Source organism: Pectinophora gossypiella, chromosome Z (assembly GCF_024362695.1).
Source record: "Pectinophora gossypiella chromosome Z, ilPecGoss1.1, whole genome shotgun sequence".
NCBI classification, from domain to species: domain Eukaryota; kingdom Metazoa; phylum Arthropoda; class Insecta; order Lepidoptera; family Gelechiidae; genus Pectinophora; species Pectinophora gossypiella.
In genome coordinates this window covers 7,573,251-7,588,962 of record NC_065433.1, presented here as the reverse complement: position 1 = coordinate 7,588,962, position 15,712 = coordinate 7,573,251, and the positions used below count along the sequence as shown (strand labels likewise).

The 15,712-nt window shown below is 38.0% G+C and overlaps 2 protein-coding genes across 4 annotated transcripts in view; one reads left to right on the top strand and one right to left on the bottom strand.

Annotated features, from left to right (window-relative positions):
• LOC126380509 (angiopoietin-related protein 2) overlaps positions 1-9,997 on the top strand; it is a 68,236-nt gene extending 58,239 nt beyond the window's left edge. Inside the window, exons 4-8 of the mRNA XM_050029966.1 lie at positions 4,263-4,394; positions 5,173-5,360; positions 6,518-6,661; positions 8,161-8,285; positions 8,452-9,997. Coding sequence (XP_049885923.1) covers positions 4,263-4,394; positions 5,173-5,360; positions 6,518-6,661; positions 8,161-8,285; positions 8,452-8,543 — 681 coding nt within the window. The 3' untranslated portion in view covers positions 8,544-9,997. The remainder of the gene's footprint in view (positions 1-4,262; positions 4,395-5,172; positions 5,361-6,517; positions 6,662-8,160; positions 8,286-8,451) is intronic.
• On the bottom strand, positions 7,467-14,832 carry LOC126380525 (ubiquitin carboxyl-terminal hydrolase isozyme L5). 3 transcript variants are annotated; one of them, XM_050029994.1, is made up of 7 exons: positions 14,748-14,832; positions 14,131-14,219; positions 12,731-12,794; positions 12,238-12,343; positions 11,923-12,150; positions 11,641-11,798; positions 7,467-11,555 (listed from the first exon to the last, which is right to left on the bottom strand). In XM_050029994.1, exons 2-7 carry the CDS (start codon positions 14,201-14,203, stop codon positions 11,216-11,218), a joined length of 969 nt encoding a protein of 322 aa, XP_049885951.1. In that variant the 5' UTR covers positions 14,204-14,219; positions 14,748-14,832; the 3' UTR covers positions 7,467-11,215. The 3 variants fall into 3 exon arrangements, with proteins under 3 accessions (XP_049885951.1, XP_049885950.1, XP_049885952.1); XM_050029993.1 differs by having other exon boundaries at positions 14,622-14,819; XM_050029995.1 differs by having other exon boundaries at positions 14,131-14,216; positions 14,622-14,819.
• Positions 14,833-15,712: the final 880 nt, after the last annotated feature.

Below are 15,712 nucleotides of genomic sequence, written 5' to 3'. Positions count from 1 at the left end.
ACGATGGGCGGGCTACATTGTACAGTGAGCAAATTACCCTGCTAAACATTTCAACCGGTAAGTTTGTCATCGTCTGACGGACTCGGACAGGCTGGGACTGGTTAAGTGCAGTGATCTGAAGCAATAAGTACCTACATCTGGAGTAGGCTGTTGTCGGAATTGTAATCGGCCGCGTGCGATACTAGCCGCTCCATGCACTGCCATTTACGTCCTCCGGTGTAGCAACAAGGAACACAAATGCTGCGCAACCGCCTAATAGCTAATTCGAGAAACCGAACTAATTGTACATAATAAAATCTTACGTAGGTACATGTAACAACCGATATACCTATCTACTGCTGTCGCATCGACCGAGATTTACGACCGAAACAAATAATCTACAAATAAAAAGCCGGTCAAGTGCGAGTCTGACTCGCACACCGAGGGTTCCGTACCAAAATTTATATATTTTTTTTTTCTATTTTTGTGTGAAAATCTTATAATTTCGGAAAAAAGTGGCTGTGACATACGAACGGACAGACAGACAGATATGACGAATCCATAAGGGTTCCGTTTTTTGCCATTTGGCTACGGTTTAGAGTTAACAAAATGTTTTAAAGTACCGCTGCGGTCGTCGGCGCCGTTTACGTACGTCGTTAAATAAATAGACTTACTTATGAAAAATTTTGCGTTGTAAATGTTGTCGTACAACAGAATAATTATAAAATTTTTTGATGTGAAATGTAAATATTACGTGTCGTTTCGTAATAAACACGGTTTGTTTAATTTACGCGAAGAATTTTGCCGAGCTGCAAGCTTTCGAGTGTCGAAAAAGCGCGGCACAGCGGCATAGAATAAGGAATAATACGACAGCGGGCAAGCGAGCCGCGGCGCGCGCTCAACTTTCCTTGCGCGCGATCATTACGTAAATCTGGTTCATACGACGAAGTGCGCTTTCCGCGCCTGCAAGCGCACGCGCAAAAACCGGCCGTTCCCACCGAATGACAATTACCAATGATTACAACGTGTTTATTGTTCTTGGTACGAGAACTGCGGTTATGTCGAGCACATGACGCAATCTCATCACTGCTTATCCCACGTTACACGCCTTTTTGATAGGCACTGTCTGTCACCGCCTGCCAGTACCGTCTACTCGAAGCTTTTGCCGCTATTATAAATAAAAATAAGTAAGCACGCATTACAAAACCCGCTTAAGTATTATGTAGTTACCGCTCCTATTACATAAAAATAGGTAGGATTTTCCATCGTCAATGTTCGAGGCAAAAATAGCGCAATCGAAATCACTTAGTGGTAACTGAATGACAAAAGAAGCATATCTGAGTAAATAAGTAAGTGGTAAGTACTTAGATAATATACTTAGTTTAGCATTATTTGCTAGTCCCTCGGACCTACTATCAGGAAATTGACAAGTCGTGACAGCTCAGCCCAACGGAATGGAAACACTTACTTTCCTTTTCCCTCTAGCTAGGTATCATTATGGGTATTATACTCAGTTATTCAACGATGAAAATTGGCTAGATTGTGCTTAGGTAAATCAATTCGACAATAAATTCTTACTGATTTACAATTACTGCGGACGACACGGAAAACTTTGGGAATAGTTAAATCACTGTAATGGCAGTCCTTTTGTATTCTAAGTAGGTATTTATTTTAAATTGTAATATTCTGTAATATTAGGGTAAGAATTGTTATTTTAACATTAGGTCATACAGTAAAGTTGATTGCTCAGACTCTCCCGTGCCCGTGAGTACTCGTAGGTACCTGAATAGGTCACCTAACTAGCATAAAGCCTTTGTAGCATCAATATGGCGTGTCTCTCTCCACTAATAATCATAAATAATAGAAAAACTGATTTATTACCTACTTAAATAATGGTGCTAATTCCTGTAAATACCATCTCATTTTATTTTAAGTTATATCTGTCATTTTCTTATCCGCCGAAAAGGAAAGGGACGGGTAATCGACAAGCATAAAATTTATGGAACACACGTCAATTTTAAGCACAAATCTAAACCAACCGTCTAAAAATTTTACATCAGTCAATAATCCGACACGTTCATTTACTCATTCTTCCTAAAATTAAGAGCTGTGAATCATCCGTCCCTTTCCTTTTCGACGGATATGAAAATGACAGATATAACTTAAAATAAAATTAGACGGTGTCTCCAGGAATCGGGGCCAATACCTAAAAGATAACATGTAAGATGTAATTTACCTATACCCGCGGAACTAATTCATACTTAGTTAGGTACCCCACCGAAAAGTGATGATTAACTTTGCTTCGAATTTACAAAAAATAGGTACTCCAACCTAAGCAAATACCGGACCCCTACCTAGCTAGAACAAGATTTCCATTCAATTCAAAAACATTATGAGGCGATAATGTTCACCTAGTAATCTGTATCGAGGACCTATCTTTGTCGAATAGAATAGGTATTATAATAATGTCAGTTGGAAAGCAGGACTGCTTGTCAAGTGCGCGGTCTATGTTGCGCAATGCTAAACAATAATTAAGTACCTACCTATCTTCCACGCGGACAAAGCAGCAGATGCGCCGGACACATTTGGACGGCAAATAGACCGTTTAGCAAGCCTCACTATAGAAATATTAATGGGCTGTCTTAGGGACACTGTAAATAACAGCTACAACCAGCGTAAGAGTTCTTAGCATGAAAGGGAAACTGCTAAAGACTTTTTACAAAATGCTATTGCTGACGTCCACACAATAGCTCTATTCACAATATGTCAGATGATTTACGCAACACCGTGTTGTTCATTTTTTACGTTTATTAACATTATCCTATTCTCTAATGATTGATCAGTATGTATGAACGGCCGCTGTGGTCCAGTGGTAGAGCGTTAGGCTCACGATTCGGAGGTCCCGGGTTCGAATCCCGGTGGGAACATATCCCAAAACACACAGGGTGATACCTGATTGTCCGAAAGTAAGATGATCCGTGCTTCGAAAGGCATGTTAAGACGTTGGTCCCGGTTACTACTTACTGATGTAAATGAGTAATCAGGGCTCAATAATAACCCTGAAACCAGGGTTTCTGAGGTTGGTAATCCACCTCACAATCCACACGATAGAAGACCAGTAGGTATGTGTGTATAAGGTTAACGCTAACATTGGTATGAGGAATAGTAGCTACCCTAGTGAATGGAAAAAAAATGTAACTTCACAATTATCCACTCAGTCAATAAACTAAGATTGACATCGGTTGTATCATTTATCTACGCGCAAATCTAAGATAATCATCTACATAATGTACCGTGCATTTTATGCTTCATAGATATATGGGACACAGTATAATGTGTGTCGTGGTATCGTGACGTGATATGATACATAACAATTAACAAGACAACGGATTGCAAATGTCGCCCGCAGCACGCTACGTCGCGCCACATTCCTCTCGCGAGAAAGCTGATGATGGTGCGAAATGCTTCTTCATTTCACAATCTACGTGCTCTGTTCACTTCTTATAATATCACTAAGTTTTCGCTCATAAATTCCCGCACTTTTACTGTGGGAAAAGAAATACTTCAACCCATTAACTGTTATAACACATCAAGTACCTACCTATAAACTTTATGTAACATTATAATATGAAATATCGTATTATTATTACACAAATCACTTGAAAATATGCGTAGGTAAATGCTTTCCGACTCACAAGCGTTATTCAAAGATCGTTATACTTTATTAGTTATGTGTTCTGTATGCTTCTACTTTCCTTTAATTGCGTAACTGTAGCTGTCCCATTGTTTGTATCAGCCATGATATCACGCGCATCGCTGTCGGCGCATAATACTTACATATATGGCTATAAAAAACATAGGAAGTTATTCGATGGTAATAAAATACCTATTGGTGACGAGTACTCTGTGCCTCGCGAATAATAACACTGATTGCCTCACGGGTCTTTTGCGAATACTATATAAAGTTTCATTAAGTCTGCCGGAAATGTTTTAAAAATAAGTAGGTACTACTTGTATGAGTGTTATTTTCAATAATGGTAATGAGAAAAATGATTTCTTTAATTACCGAGACGCAGTTATTTTTAAACTTTCTATTTTTAAGTTAACATTTATTTAAATGATTAAAAAACATAATTCAATTGAATAAAAATAAAATTAAAGTAAATTTAATCACATTGATAAAAATATTTATTAAGCCGAATCGATTTCTTTACATTTCTGCGAAAGTATAAATATTAGGGCAGTATAGAGCGCATGTTTACAACGAGGGGCGATGGTTGCAGGGCTATTCGTGTGTGGATCTACTGAACGCGGGCATGCGAGACTCCGGCGTCTACTACCTGCAGATCCGGGGCACCACCTACTGGTTCCTCAAGGTCTTCTGCGAGCAGAACATGGCAGACGGCGGCTGGACGGTAAGTACCCACTGTCGACACTCGGTCTACTGCTGATATATTAACCCCTAGAAGTAATTAATTACCTATATTTCTACAATACAATACAATACAAAATCTCCCACTCATCCCACTCCCACCCAACTTCTACCCATTTATTACTATTAAAAAACATTTCAATGTAGTAAAATACCAAGTTTTTGATAATATACCGGAAATAGGTTGATTACCCCTCAGATAAATACTTATTTAAAAAGCAACAGATGGACTATCCGACAACTAACAAGTACCACGTCGTCGCCGCAATATTTCACAACCAACATTCCAAACCAACCACTTCAGATAGTCTCCCCGCTAATGATGGTCCTGTTTAAATAACACTAATTTGAAATTGAAATAAATCCAATTTGAACCCACTGCGACAGGAAAAAATTATAGGTTTCATATCTTACGGAATATCTTAGAAAGTCCTTGAGTAATCTCGTCATCTTACTCTCGCTAATAAAATGACACGGTAGTCGCAACTCGAGATACACTCTTAAAATTTGATCTTACCTATATTCTTCTCTTTATTTTGATCAGAATATAATGGGTGGAAGATGTAATTGTGCCTGGGAGTAATAAAAAGGGTCATTATTTATACCCAAAAATAAAGATAAAGGATGCATTATGTCTATTGTCAATTTAAACGAAGGAAAATCTGTACAACGCCATCTATATTGTTTTTGAGGAACGTAGCCTGGAAAGTCTCTTATTGGAAATACAATTGTGAGCTCATGTTATCCATATATCCCACCAGGTGATCCATCGGCGTGACGACTTCGGAGTCCCCGCGGAAAACTTCAACCGAGACTGGAACGATTATAAGAACGGGTTCGGGGACCCCAGCAAGGAGTTCTGGCTTGGCAACGAGAACATATACATGCTGACTAACAACGACGACTACATGCTCCGGGTCGAGCTCGAGGACTTCGACGGAAACAAAAGGTAAGAGCCTTTCTTTTCCTAGAGGGAAAATGCCTACGCATACCCTCCCGCCGCCGCGGGGTCAGCGAAACGATTATGTCGAGCATCGAGTAAAACCTCCCGGTGTCCTTATCACCGCTATTATGCCAAAGCTACGGCGACGCTTTCGTATTCTTCCGCGGAAGAAGTAAACGCCTTCCTAACGTAACTGTCAACGTAGTGGCGCATACATTAGTACCGATTTTGCCTAACAAAACAAAGCTTAATTCCTCAGTTAATTATTTGCTATGAGTGCAAGACAGAGATACAGCTAGTTTTAGAACTGTTAATCAAATTAAAATTAAGTTGGTGCCTACCAGAACTTCGGTGGTACCTACACGGTGGCCGTTGTACCCCCTGTGACCACTCCTTTCGGCTAGGTACTCAGCAACTATCAACTCAACCTAACTTTTTTGACAAATTGAACCGTAAGTCTCACTAATTGTTAAATATGTTAGTGCGATAGGGTTCTAAACTGGGTACAAGATGCTCATGACAGTCCATCCACAGCTGGGCATCTATATGCATCCTTATCTTTCAAGTCCTGTGCGACTCTCATCCGTTTACTTTTCGGCATTTCTTAAAATGTCATCCTACCATTATTGGGCTGGTGGTTTGCCTCGATATCGCCGATTGAAGCGGGTGTACTTGATTGAGACTACAATTTACTCAACACTAGTGCCACCTACCGGATTAAATTGTGAATCTAAACCACTATTTAAAGGCGACCTAATTAATATAATCAGTCAGAAGTTTTGCTTTGAAAATATTATAAAATAGATAACCCCGGTTTGGATCGCCACAGAGAACGCGCCGCGGCGTATCGGCCCCGCTGTTAGTTCCGGTGCCTGCTAACTACCGCGTTCTTTAGTAAAATATCCACTCTACTATTCCCAACTTAGACTTAACCAAGGATTTTATGTTCCCATGTCCAATATAAACTAACATACGAGAAACAAGAAAAACTTTTCAAAAATTCCAATTAATCCGTCCCATAAGTTGACAAAATGGTGGATAATTAAGCTAATTACTCTTTTATGGAGAGGCTCCTAGTGAAGAATTTAAAGAGTATTACTACCTTTATAGAATGTTTGCTTTGGCCTTATAAGTGGATGTAGCCAATAGTGACCCTGTTGCAGATATGCGCAGTATTCGCACTTCAAGATATATTCCGAAGCGGAATACTACAAGTTGGAGATCGACGGGTACGAAGGCAACGCAGGAGACTCCCTCAACGATCCGTGGTACGGCTCCAACAACAGCCCCTTCTCTACATACAACAGGTAACAACAGAACAATCTAGAACACCTAGTTAACTTAGATATAACATAATATAGCATCACCCCTGTGTCCCTGAAGTGTAATGTAAATATATAAATCTGCACTCCTCGTCAGCTATGTTTAAGTCTCATGTAATATCGATTATCTATGATCCAAGATGAATTTACACTTATAAAATCGAATTCTATATATAGCGTACGATGTTTCCATTTTTTGATGAGAAGTAAATATGGGTAAAAAATAAGGTAAAATGTTACGCGAGCAGACTACGTCGTCTAACATTTACAGATTGTAAATGCTATTGGTACCGATTCTTGCATCCTAATTTTATTTTAAGTTATACCTGTCCTTTTCTTATCCGCCTAAAATGAAAGGGCCAGATGATTCACAACTGATCATTTTAAAATGAATAAATATCCGGGAGAATAAAATAAGCACCTCTCTCATATACAACCCGTTTGACGTGCTCCATCAACTTAATTTTGTCGGGTTCTTGGTCAATATAAATATTTTCAAGGGTTTTTTTTTTTTAAATTTCCGCCAAAACTTCACATGTGATCCATAAATGATATGCCTGTCGATTACCCGTCCCTTTCTTTTTCAGCGGATAAGAAAATGTCAGGTATAACTTAAAATAAAAATAGATGGTGTGTACAGGAATCAGCACAATTATTCCCCTTCATGGTCATCTGATCCCACATAAAAATCGTCCCGCGGGCTGAATGACCCCTTTCGATTATTCGACAACTCGCTTAGCAACACTAATAAAAAATAAGAATGTTTATAAATTAAAATTTAAAGGCACAATAGTACGACAGATTTACCTTTATTAGCTAAATGATTAAAATACATTACACGTAAGGTTTAAACTAATGATAATCGTTCATTGTTGTAAGAGCTCGGAAGTTACGAACAGAGAACATCTGTTCACTTAAATATCTAAACATCCATATATAGCTTAAGTTTATAAATCAATTAAATAAATATAACAAACTTTTTGTCAAGAAAGATATTCGCATTAACATCTCTCCCCAAAACGTCAGATGGTAAGTGCTTCAGGAAATCGCAGTGAGACATCAACAAGAGTACCTTTCATCAGAGGCCTTTCCAGTTTCAAGTAATTGTTTAAATATAAAAAGTACAAATAGTTAGATATACTGACATAAGTTAAATAGACATCGTCTTGGACAACATCGAGTATCAACCGCTACATCTAAGTTAATATACGTGTTGTAAGGTAGCCCCAACTATAACAAATTACCTTCACACCAAGTCAATACCGATAGTACCGAAAGCTATGCCTTGCGTACGTCGATATATGACTTTTGACTTTGCCTTACAACACATACATAAATACATAGACTTACAATTACAAACGTTGGTTATATGTAAACACTGATATTCATAAAATGTACCTACTCAAAGCGAGGGGATTCTAGTTGTATGAAGAGTTAAGATGTAATTATAATTTGACTTAAAACTATTCTTATGCTATCTGCAGAGACAACGACAGATCGTCTTTGAACTGCGCGTCTATGCTAAAGGGGGGATGGTGGTGGAAGTCATGCGGGCGCGGCCTCAACGGCCTCTATCTCCACGACCCTCAAGACCTCACTGCCAGACAAGGTGTGCATCAGTTAATTTTATGTAACTATAGCCGACATGGAAATCGCAAGTGCTATGAAGCAACCTGGTAGAAAACGCGTCGAAAATGGGTTAATTTGACCAGACGTACGGGACGCGGAGTGACTAACAAGGCTGTTAATCATCATAATAATGTTGAATGTTCCAGGTATCGTGTGGTTCCGTTGGCGGGGCTGGGATTACACCCTCAAGCGGGCCTCCATGATGATCAAGCCCAAAGGCCTCCAGCCCAACACGTAAACCACTCAGCGCAACACCCCATCCCCACTACCCAGCCTCTGTTCACTCATTATGTGGATTCGACAACCCTCCGATCATCTTCACACAATATGACAATACTCCTCATGATTCAGTCCAAGTATTAAATAAGAGTTACTTATATTATGTACAATTTTATGAATTTCAAAAATAGTCTTATAGCTTTACGAAGCTCTCGTTTCTTTCAATACCTAAATTCAAACTTTTAGTAATAGTAGTCTACGCCATCTCATGTCTTAAAGCACCCTCAAATGTTAGTTTTTATTATTTTTGATATAAAAGCTCGTATTAATCCCTGAATCCATGTAATGAAACTGAACATAGCAGGCAGCTAATCGCTCAAAACGTGTACCTTCCTATATCTGTAAATATTTTCTCTCTCAGCTATTGTTCCAATCACGAGTTCATTTTATATCTTTTACTATTTTCTTCTGTTGTTGTAAATAACTGATGCTATTTCATCAATGTGCCACATCGCGCCCAAAATTCATTAATTTATTATTCATTTAACTTGATACGTAAAATCTCGTTAATTAGGTTTATAATTTAGTTATAAGGAATAAATGTAATAAGGTGTAAATAAATATTTTTAATAAGTCGCGAAATAAAGAATGTTACCGTACGTAGCGGTGAATTTTTATAGCCTAGATAATGAAACAAACCGTATTCTATTCAAATCACTTCTCGCGGTTACAGTATCCATCGGTTACATCTTTGTCTGTGGCCCTGCTTCTAATACCCACGCCCCTGTCTGTATTTAACACGGCTCAAATATATGGTTCAATGTAGACAAGTACTCGTGTGTCTACTGCTAACAAAGTTCTTACGCTAACACTACGACGACAAGGGCGATATATTTCTATTACACAAATTGAATACATGTATATTATATGTATTATATGTAACTTTTATATGAATCCACACTTATTTCGTAATGACTATTATGTTAAAAACTTGCCATAAGGAAACATCTAACTTAAGATTCGAGTTATTAACTATAATAGATAAAGTAGGTCAACCTACGTGTACAAATAGGGTTCGCAGCATAGCCGACGTTTAGTTGGAAATGTTTTAGAATAGACAAATATCAGATGCCGTCTCGGCCCATATAGTTATAAACGTATTATCAATGAAAACGTACCTGATAAACACATATAGTATATTAGCATAAAATGCTTGTAATCCTCTAAATATGTTAATAGCATTAGCAGACATGGGAATACAATCGCTAGCTAATTTATATTACTAAAATGTTATCAATTGTAAAATTGAATGTGCTTATGTAAAATATTTTTACCAATGTAAAGTACGACGAATTATTTAATGTTTCACTGCCTTTTACAATTTTATACTATGAACGCTTGATTAAAATGTAACCGAGCCAATATCAAGTTGGATACCTAGATATGTTTTAGAAATTAAATTTATGTACCTTTTTTGGGTTTTTATTTATGAGCAGACCGGAAAACTAAATTTATAAGACACGATAAAAAATAGTATATGTGCTGGCGTGCAGACGCGCGGTATAAGGTGGTAAGTGGTTAGAAGACTGGCAAAAAATACTCGTTCAGTCCTAGTCGCGGAGCGCGTGCCTACAACTGCACAAGCTCTTAGTGTAAATTCGCCATAGCTGCACAGCATTGGATGATCTACACGCTATGACATTTGGACACTTTCTTTATTTGGGACATAGTCCCGAGCGACGCACACTTAATGTAGAGAGAAAGTTACTCCCGTACAATTCAGATTTTCAGCAGGATGTCAATAACCCAAATACAGATTGATCGCATGGTAACTTACTTACACTTCATATAGTGCCGATAATTTAGTTCATCGCGTAAGTAACCACTACATAACTGTACATCTATTATTCGACGATGGGGCACCAGATCAATAAGTCAGTAGGACTAAGGTCCTACTAAATCGTGAGCATTACTAAGGTAATGCTCACGATTTTATAGATTGGCTACTACGTGTTACCCCACTAGATAGATGATGGCCAATCCATTGATGCTTTAGGAGCACTGAACACTGGGTAGTGTATTTATTTTCATCTGCCACTTATGTTTTAAAGCAGTGTCCTCCCCCTGTGGCCTTTATGATCCTGGTGAAACTTGACCAAAGGAGACACGCAAGAAATGAATAATTACGTAGACGTCATTTCTATTAATAAGCTATTGCTCAAATTGTCATAATTGAATTCAGTTATTAATTTAAAAATCGAATATTAGTAATTAATTTGAAACTATTTATTTTATGATTAATATACGTATTAGTATCTGAAGAAAAACATTTCAGTCCTCTAGATCGTCTGGCAGATCTATCATTTCGGTATCAGGCGCATCTGTGTCGTTGTCTTGTTCAACAAGCATGGTGTCTGGCGGGACCGCGGACACGGGCGTAATGTCGGTGCGTCGCGTCGCGGACAGTATCTGCCTGGAGGTGCCTTCCAGCGGGTCGTCGGGAAGCGGCAATGGTAAATCCGGCTTGAGCATGTCAAAAGAATCACCACTCTGCTGTGGCTCATGAAATATAGCGTCTAAGTCTGCTAACGTGCACTGCATTTCTTCTGTAGCTAATACTCGCGAAGGGCTCGACTGCGAGACCCTGCGCGACACACGGGCGGGTTCCTTGAGACCCGCCCACTTCTCGTGTTATACTTTCAGTTTCTTCGGGCCCTTCTTAGCTGAACGCTCCTTCGCCCGCTCCAAAATGGGAGTCAACTTCTTTTCTTCTGCTAGTATTTGGAGGAGAACTATGATGAAGGGCATGTAGTTATGCCTCCTCCGCGCCATCTCTTGCTGATATCTCGCCATTTTGATATCTTCATATTCAATGAACATTCTCAGCCTGGCTATCTCACCTTCCACTTCATCTGTGTCCATGTCGAGCATCTGCACCTCGTTGAGGTGTCTCTTCAGCTGGCGTTCATAGATCATCTTCCTGTCTGATACAAGAGCCATCAAGTTGAAGTGAATTTCCCCTTCTGTATATCTGTATAAAAAGGATATAAATAAATTAACTAATTAATGTTTGTTTAGTCTGGAAAATCTATAGCAGTTACAAATATATTTCTTACACATTCATCCGTTTCATGATGATGGGTTGGACCACTTCAAGCCAGTCTTGTTCTGGGATGATGGGGCCGTGATCGATGGGGCCTTCTCTGAGTCCATCTAACTCGTACACGCGCCCGTTGATCGGCATGTAGCCCACGAAGTGATATGAGTCCTCATACTATGACAAAACAGAATTTTAAAGTCTACAAAGCTAATAGGCGCCAGTAACACTATTGTCTGAAATAAATTGTTCTAAGCAATGAACCAATCCGTCATTATATGTTCAGTGGAGCAGTACTTACTTTCACTGGCATTTTTGGATCAAATTCAAAAACTGCCTGCTGGACCATGGAGTTGTGTGCGGCTCTAATAGTCTGCGAGTTGCTCAGTGTGAGTCCCCTCATTTTTGGGTCAAAAGACATGCTGAATTCCTTCAGTTTTGTGAGTTCTGGCCCTAAGTCCACGTCAGTATGGGTGCAGTTCAACAGTAAACTAATCACAGTCTGTGTTGCACAGGCATTGTTGATTACCTAAAAACAAGCTTACATTTTATTGATGCACAAAGATAATTAAACATTTTTATTTAACCAAATATTATAAATAAACATAATAGGCACCTGTTTGGCAAAGTATATCTTGTCCAGGCGATCATCATTAACAATAGGCCCGGAAGGTTCTTCATATTGTAGATATTTAAACAAAAATATAAGTCCATGTACAGGTCTGCAACAAGAGAATGTTCAACTTACGTTACGTACAATATGGTGCTAGCGAAGCGAGGATGGAACTTGGCGGCACCCCGACAGAGTTGATTAGTGTATGAAGGTTGTACTGCCACCCTCCCTACCCTCCCTCTCCCCTCACATTCCCAGCGTAATCCAGCCTATTAAGTCCAGACCCCGCATTTCCGACCCCCTCTATTACCGTAATTCAATTTTACAAATTTCAGGCTCAGGCCTCCAGGTTCCTAAACTTATTAGCCCAAAACATTGGAAATACCAAAAAATTCACAAAACAGCTTTTATAAATGTAAAAATGCTTTGTGGAATAGTTCTGCTGGTATCCTTAGATGTATTTGTATGTAATAATATGTTTATGTATTTTATTTACCTTAAATTTTCAAAGATGGTATCATCAATTGTCCATAATTCTTCTACTTGAACTCCTTTTGCACCTAAGATTCAAACAATATTGATACAGTAAGTATGGAAACATTATGGTTCATTAATTTCAGAATGGAAATAACAAACTAAGTCACTGATTATTTTTTCATTGTGGATTTGCTAAGTAAGCTACGAGAAAATGAGAATGCTTATAATAAACTAATTTGTCTTCTTTATTAACGCCACATAAATATTCCAAAGAAAGCATCAAGTAAATAACAATTATTTTAACTTTCTGATTAATACATCACTTAATTTACAGGTTTGGGTTTTACAACTCGCTAACATTTCACAGATTCAGAATACTATTATGATCCTCAAACAAATATAGTTCCAGCTTTTTACTACAAACACACTGTTTCTAAAATAATTTTATATGTCTAATTATAATAATTATTTTATATATAGTTTTATATGTTTATGGATACTATTATATATTAGTGTTATGTTATAGCAGAATCTTATAACTTGTCTTTACTTTTTTCTTTTTTATTGGTAATCTGTGATAGCCCTGTTTGGAGAATGCGTAAATAGTTTGTAGTGACCCAGGGTCAAATGACGGATCATGGTTCACAGGATTTGAGCCCAGCTAATGGCTCACCTCTATTACGGGACTTAAACATAGCTGGCAAGGAGTGGGTCTACTATATACACCTCTGCCTACCCCTATGGGGTTACAGGCGTCATGTTACGTTATGTGTTACATATTTTGAAGTAAAAGGTTGGTAAAAACCTGCTGAGTTAGTAAATTAAGTGATGTACCAGTAGGACTAATTAATTGTTGATAGACACTCAATGCTTTCTATGAAATATTTAGGTGACACTATATAGAAGACAAATTAGTTTATTAAAAGCTTTCTCATTTTCCCATTATTACTAGGTTATAAATTCAGAGGTTAGAAATTGAATCTATGGCAGAAAAAGAAATCATGGTTTGGTTTTTTATTTCCAATATTTGTGTCCATTATTATTTATAAGATACTATAAACTAGCTATTGACCCCAACTGCAACAGCATGGACTTTGCTTATTGGGCCAGGTACACTTTTGATATTCATTAATGGAAAGTCCCTACGGTCAAGACCGTAGGGACTATGCTTAGGACCATTTTTATGCCCCTTTCATTTCAATTTTTTTGATTTCCAATTGCTTCTGCAGTGTGTATGAAAAATATCATGATGGCCAATTTAGTACTTAAGCCATCAAAGCATAACAAACAAACTCTTTAGCAATTATTAGTTCAGATGCTTCCCGATGGTATAAAATTCAGCACAAAATGATACTAAAAATACCTATATTCTTGTGAAATTTACATATGATCTTTAACTGTGAATTTTTAAGTTCTTACCAAATTTCCTGATCAACTGCGTGAAAACCCCTGGATCACTTTCAATGAGACACCAATCACCACCGGACTCCATGATGGCGTATCTTCTTCTAAGACAAAGAAGTAAACTATTGTAAGCGGCTGAGCACCACTGCGGCGCAACGTCGCATCGCAAGAATGCACAACAATGCAGAACTAGAAAGAACTAACATTGTTGTTCATCTGATGCGATGCGACGCCACGCCGCAGAACAAGGGAAAGGTACTTTTAAGACCTTATAGAAATGGGCCGCTTAACTTGGGGCGCTTCCCGATCAATAACTGCTCGGAATGTTCGGTAGTCTATGACCGTCACCCCTCCTCGTTTATCCAACACATACAGGTACACATAAACATCGCTTTAAAAAGTAATAATGGGGTAGCAACAAGACCTATTGATTACAGGTTTCTAATACACGGTTATGACTGCAGTAAACACAGCAAAAGATTATTAAACAGATATAAATTGCTTACCAGAATAGAAAAAGTGCTTCTATGTTGATGTTAACAATAATTACACTTTATACTACGTACTCCTACTTTTTAAAGTCATTGAAGTTAGTATATATCAGAATATATAAAATTAAAGAACAAACAAACCATAAAAAGCGAATGGATTATTCAACTGGATCGGCCGAAGCCGGCTGTGCATAAGTGCGTGCAAAAATGTCAATTCATCACATTTGACATGACAACATTTCCGCCTTGCGTTAGGTGTCTATGGTAGGATTGACAGGAGGCAATTTGTTTGTGATATACCAAGGAAACAAAGACCTTGTATAGAATAGACGGATAATATTTTAGAGTGACGATCAAACTATCACAGCTCTCTTTCTTCCCTATGGCAACAATCTCTGTGGAAAAAAGAAACAAACATAGACAAACACCGCTGTCTAGAACGTCAGTGTTTACCGTTTTGAGATGTTGTGGTAGTCAGCTGGATACCAAACCTGCCGTTAGTTTTTTGGTGTTTTGGGACATTATTTTAACTTTTTATATAAACAATCTGTGAAATAGTTATTCATTATGAACCATGGCTTGCGTAGCTATTGGTTGTGAGAGTAGAATGGGTGTTATAATGGAGAACGATCAAACAATGTCTCACCATGGGTAAGTTATCGACCACATAATACATGTTTGTGTGCAAGAAATACATTACCTGGTCTGGTTTTTGTAAAGTTTATTGAGCCCTAAACACGACGCAGACGCATATTTTCAGCAAAGCCGTCACATTTGTACAAATAATTGATTTCACATTTCTGTACCGTCGGTGAAAAGTAATACAAGTCCAAAATTCAAGTTTTGAGAAAATCGAGTTTAAAGTTAAAAATATTCTAGCTCGCGACTTATAAGGAATAATGGAACAGAAGTTAGATGTGTCGATAGGTGATGATGGAAGGTTTCTTTTCTAATATTTAGTTATATTTAGAACCTAAACAGAAATGGTAGAGGATCAAAATAAATTACATGTATCAGTTAACACCAACTTTTATATTGTGTAAATTGATACAAGTCTACTTATACCTTTTTACACACATAACTATAAAAAAGTCATCGTTGATATA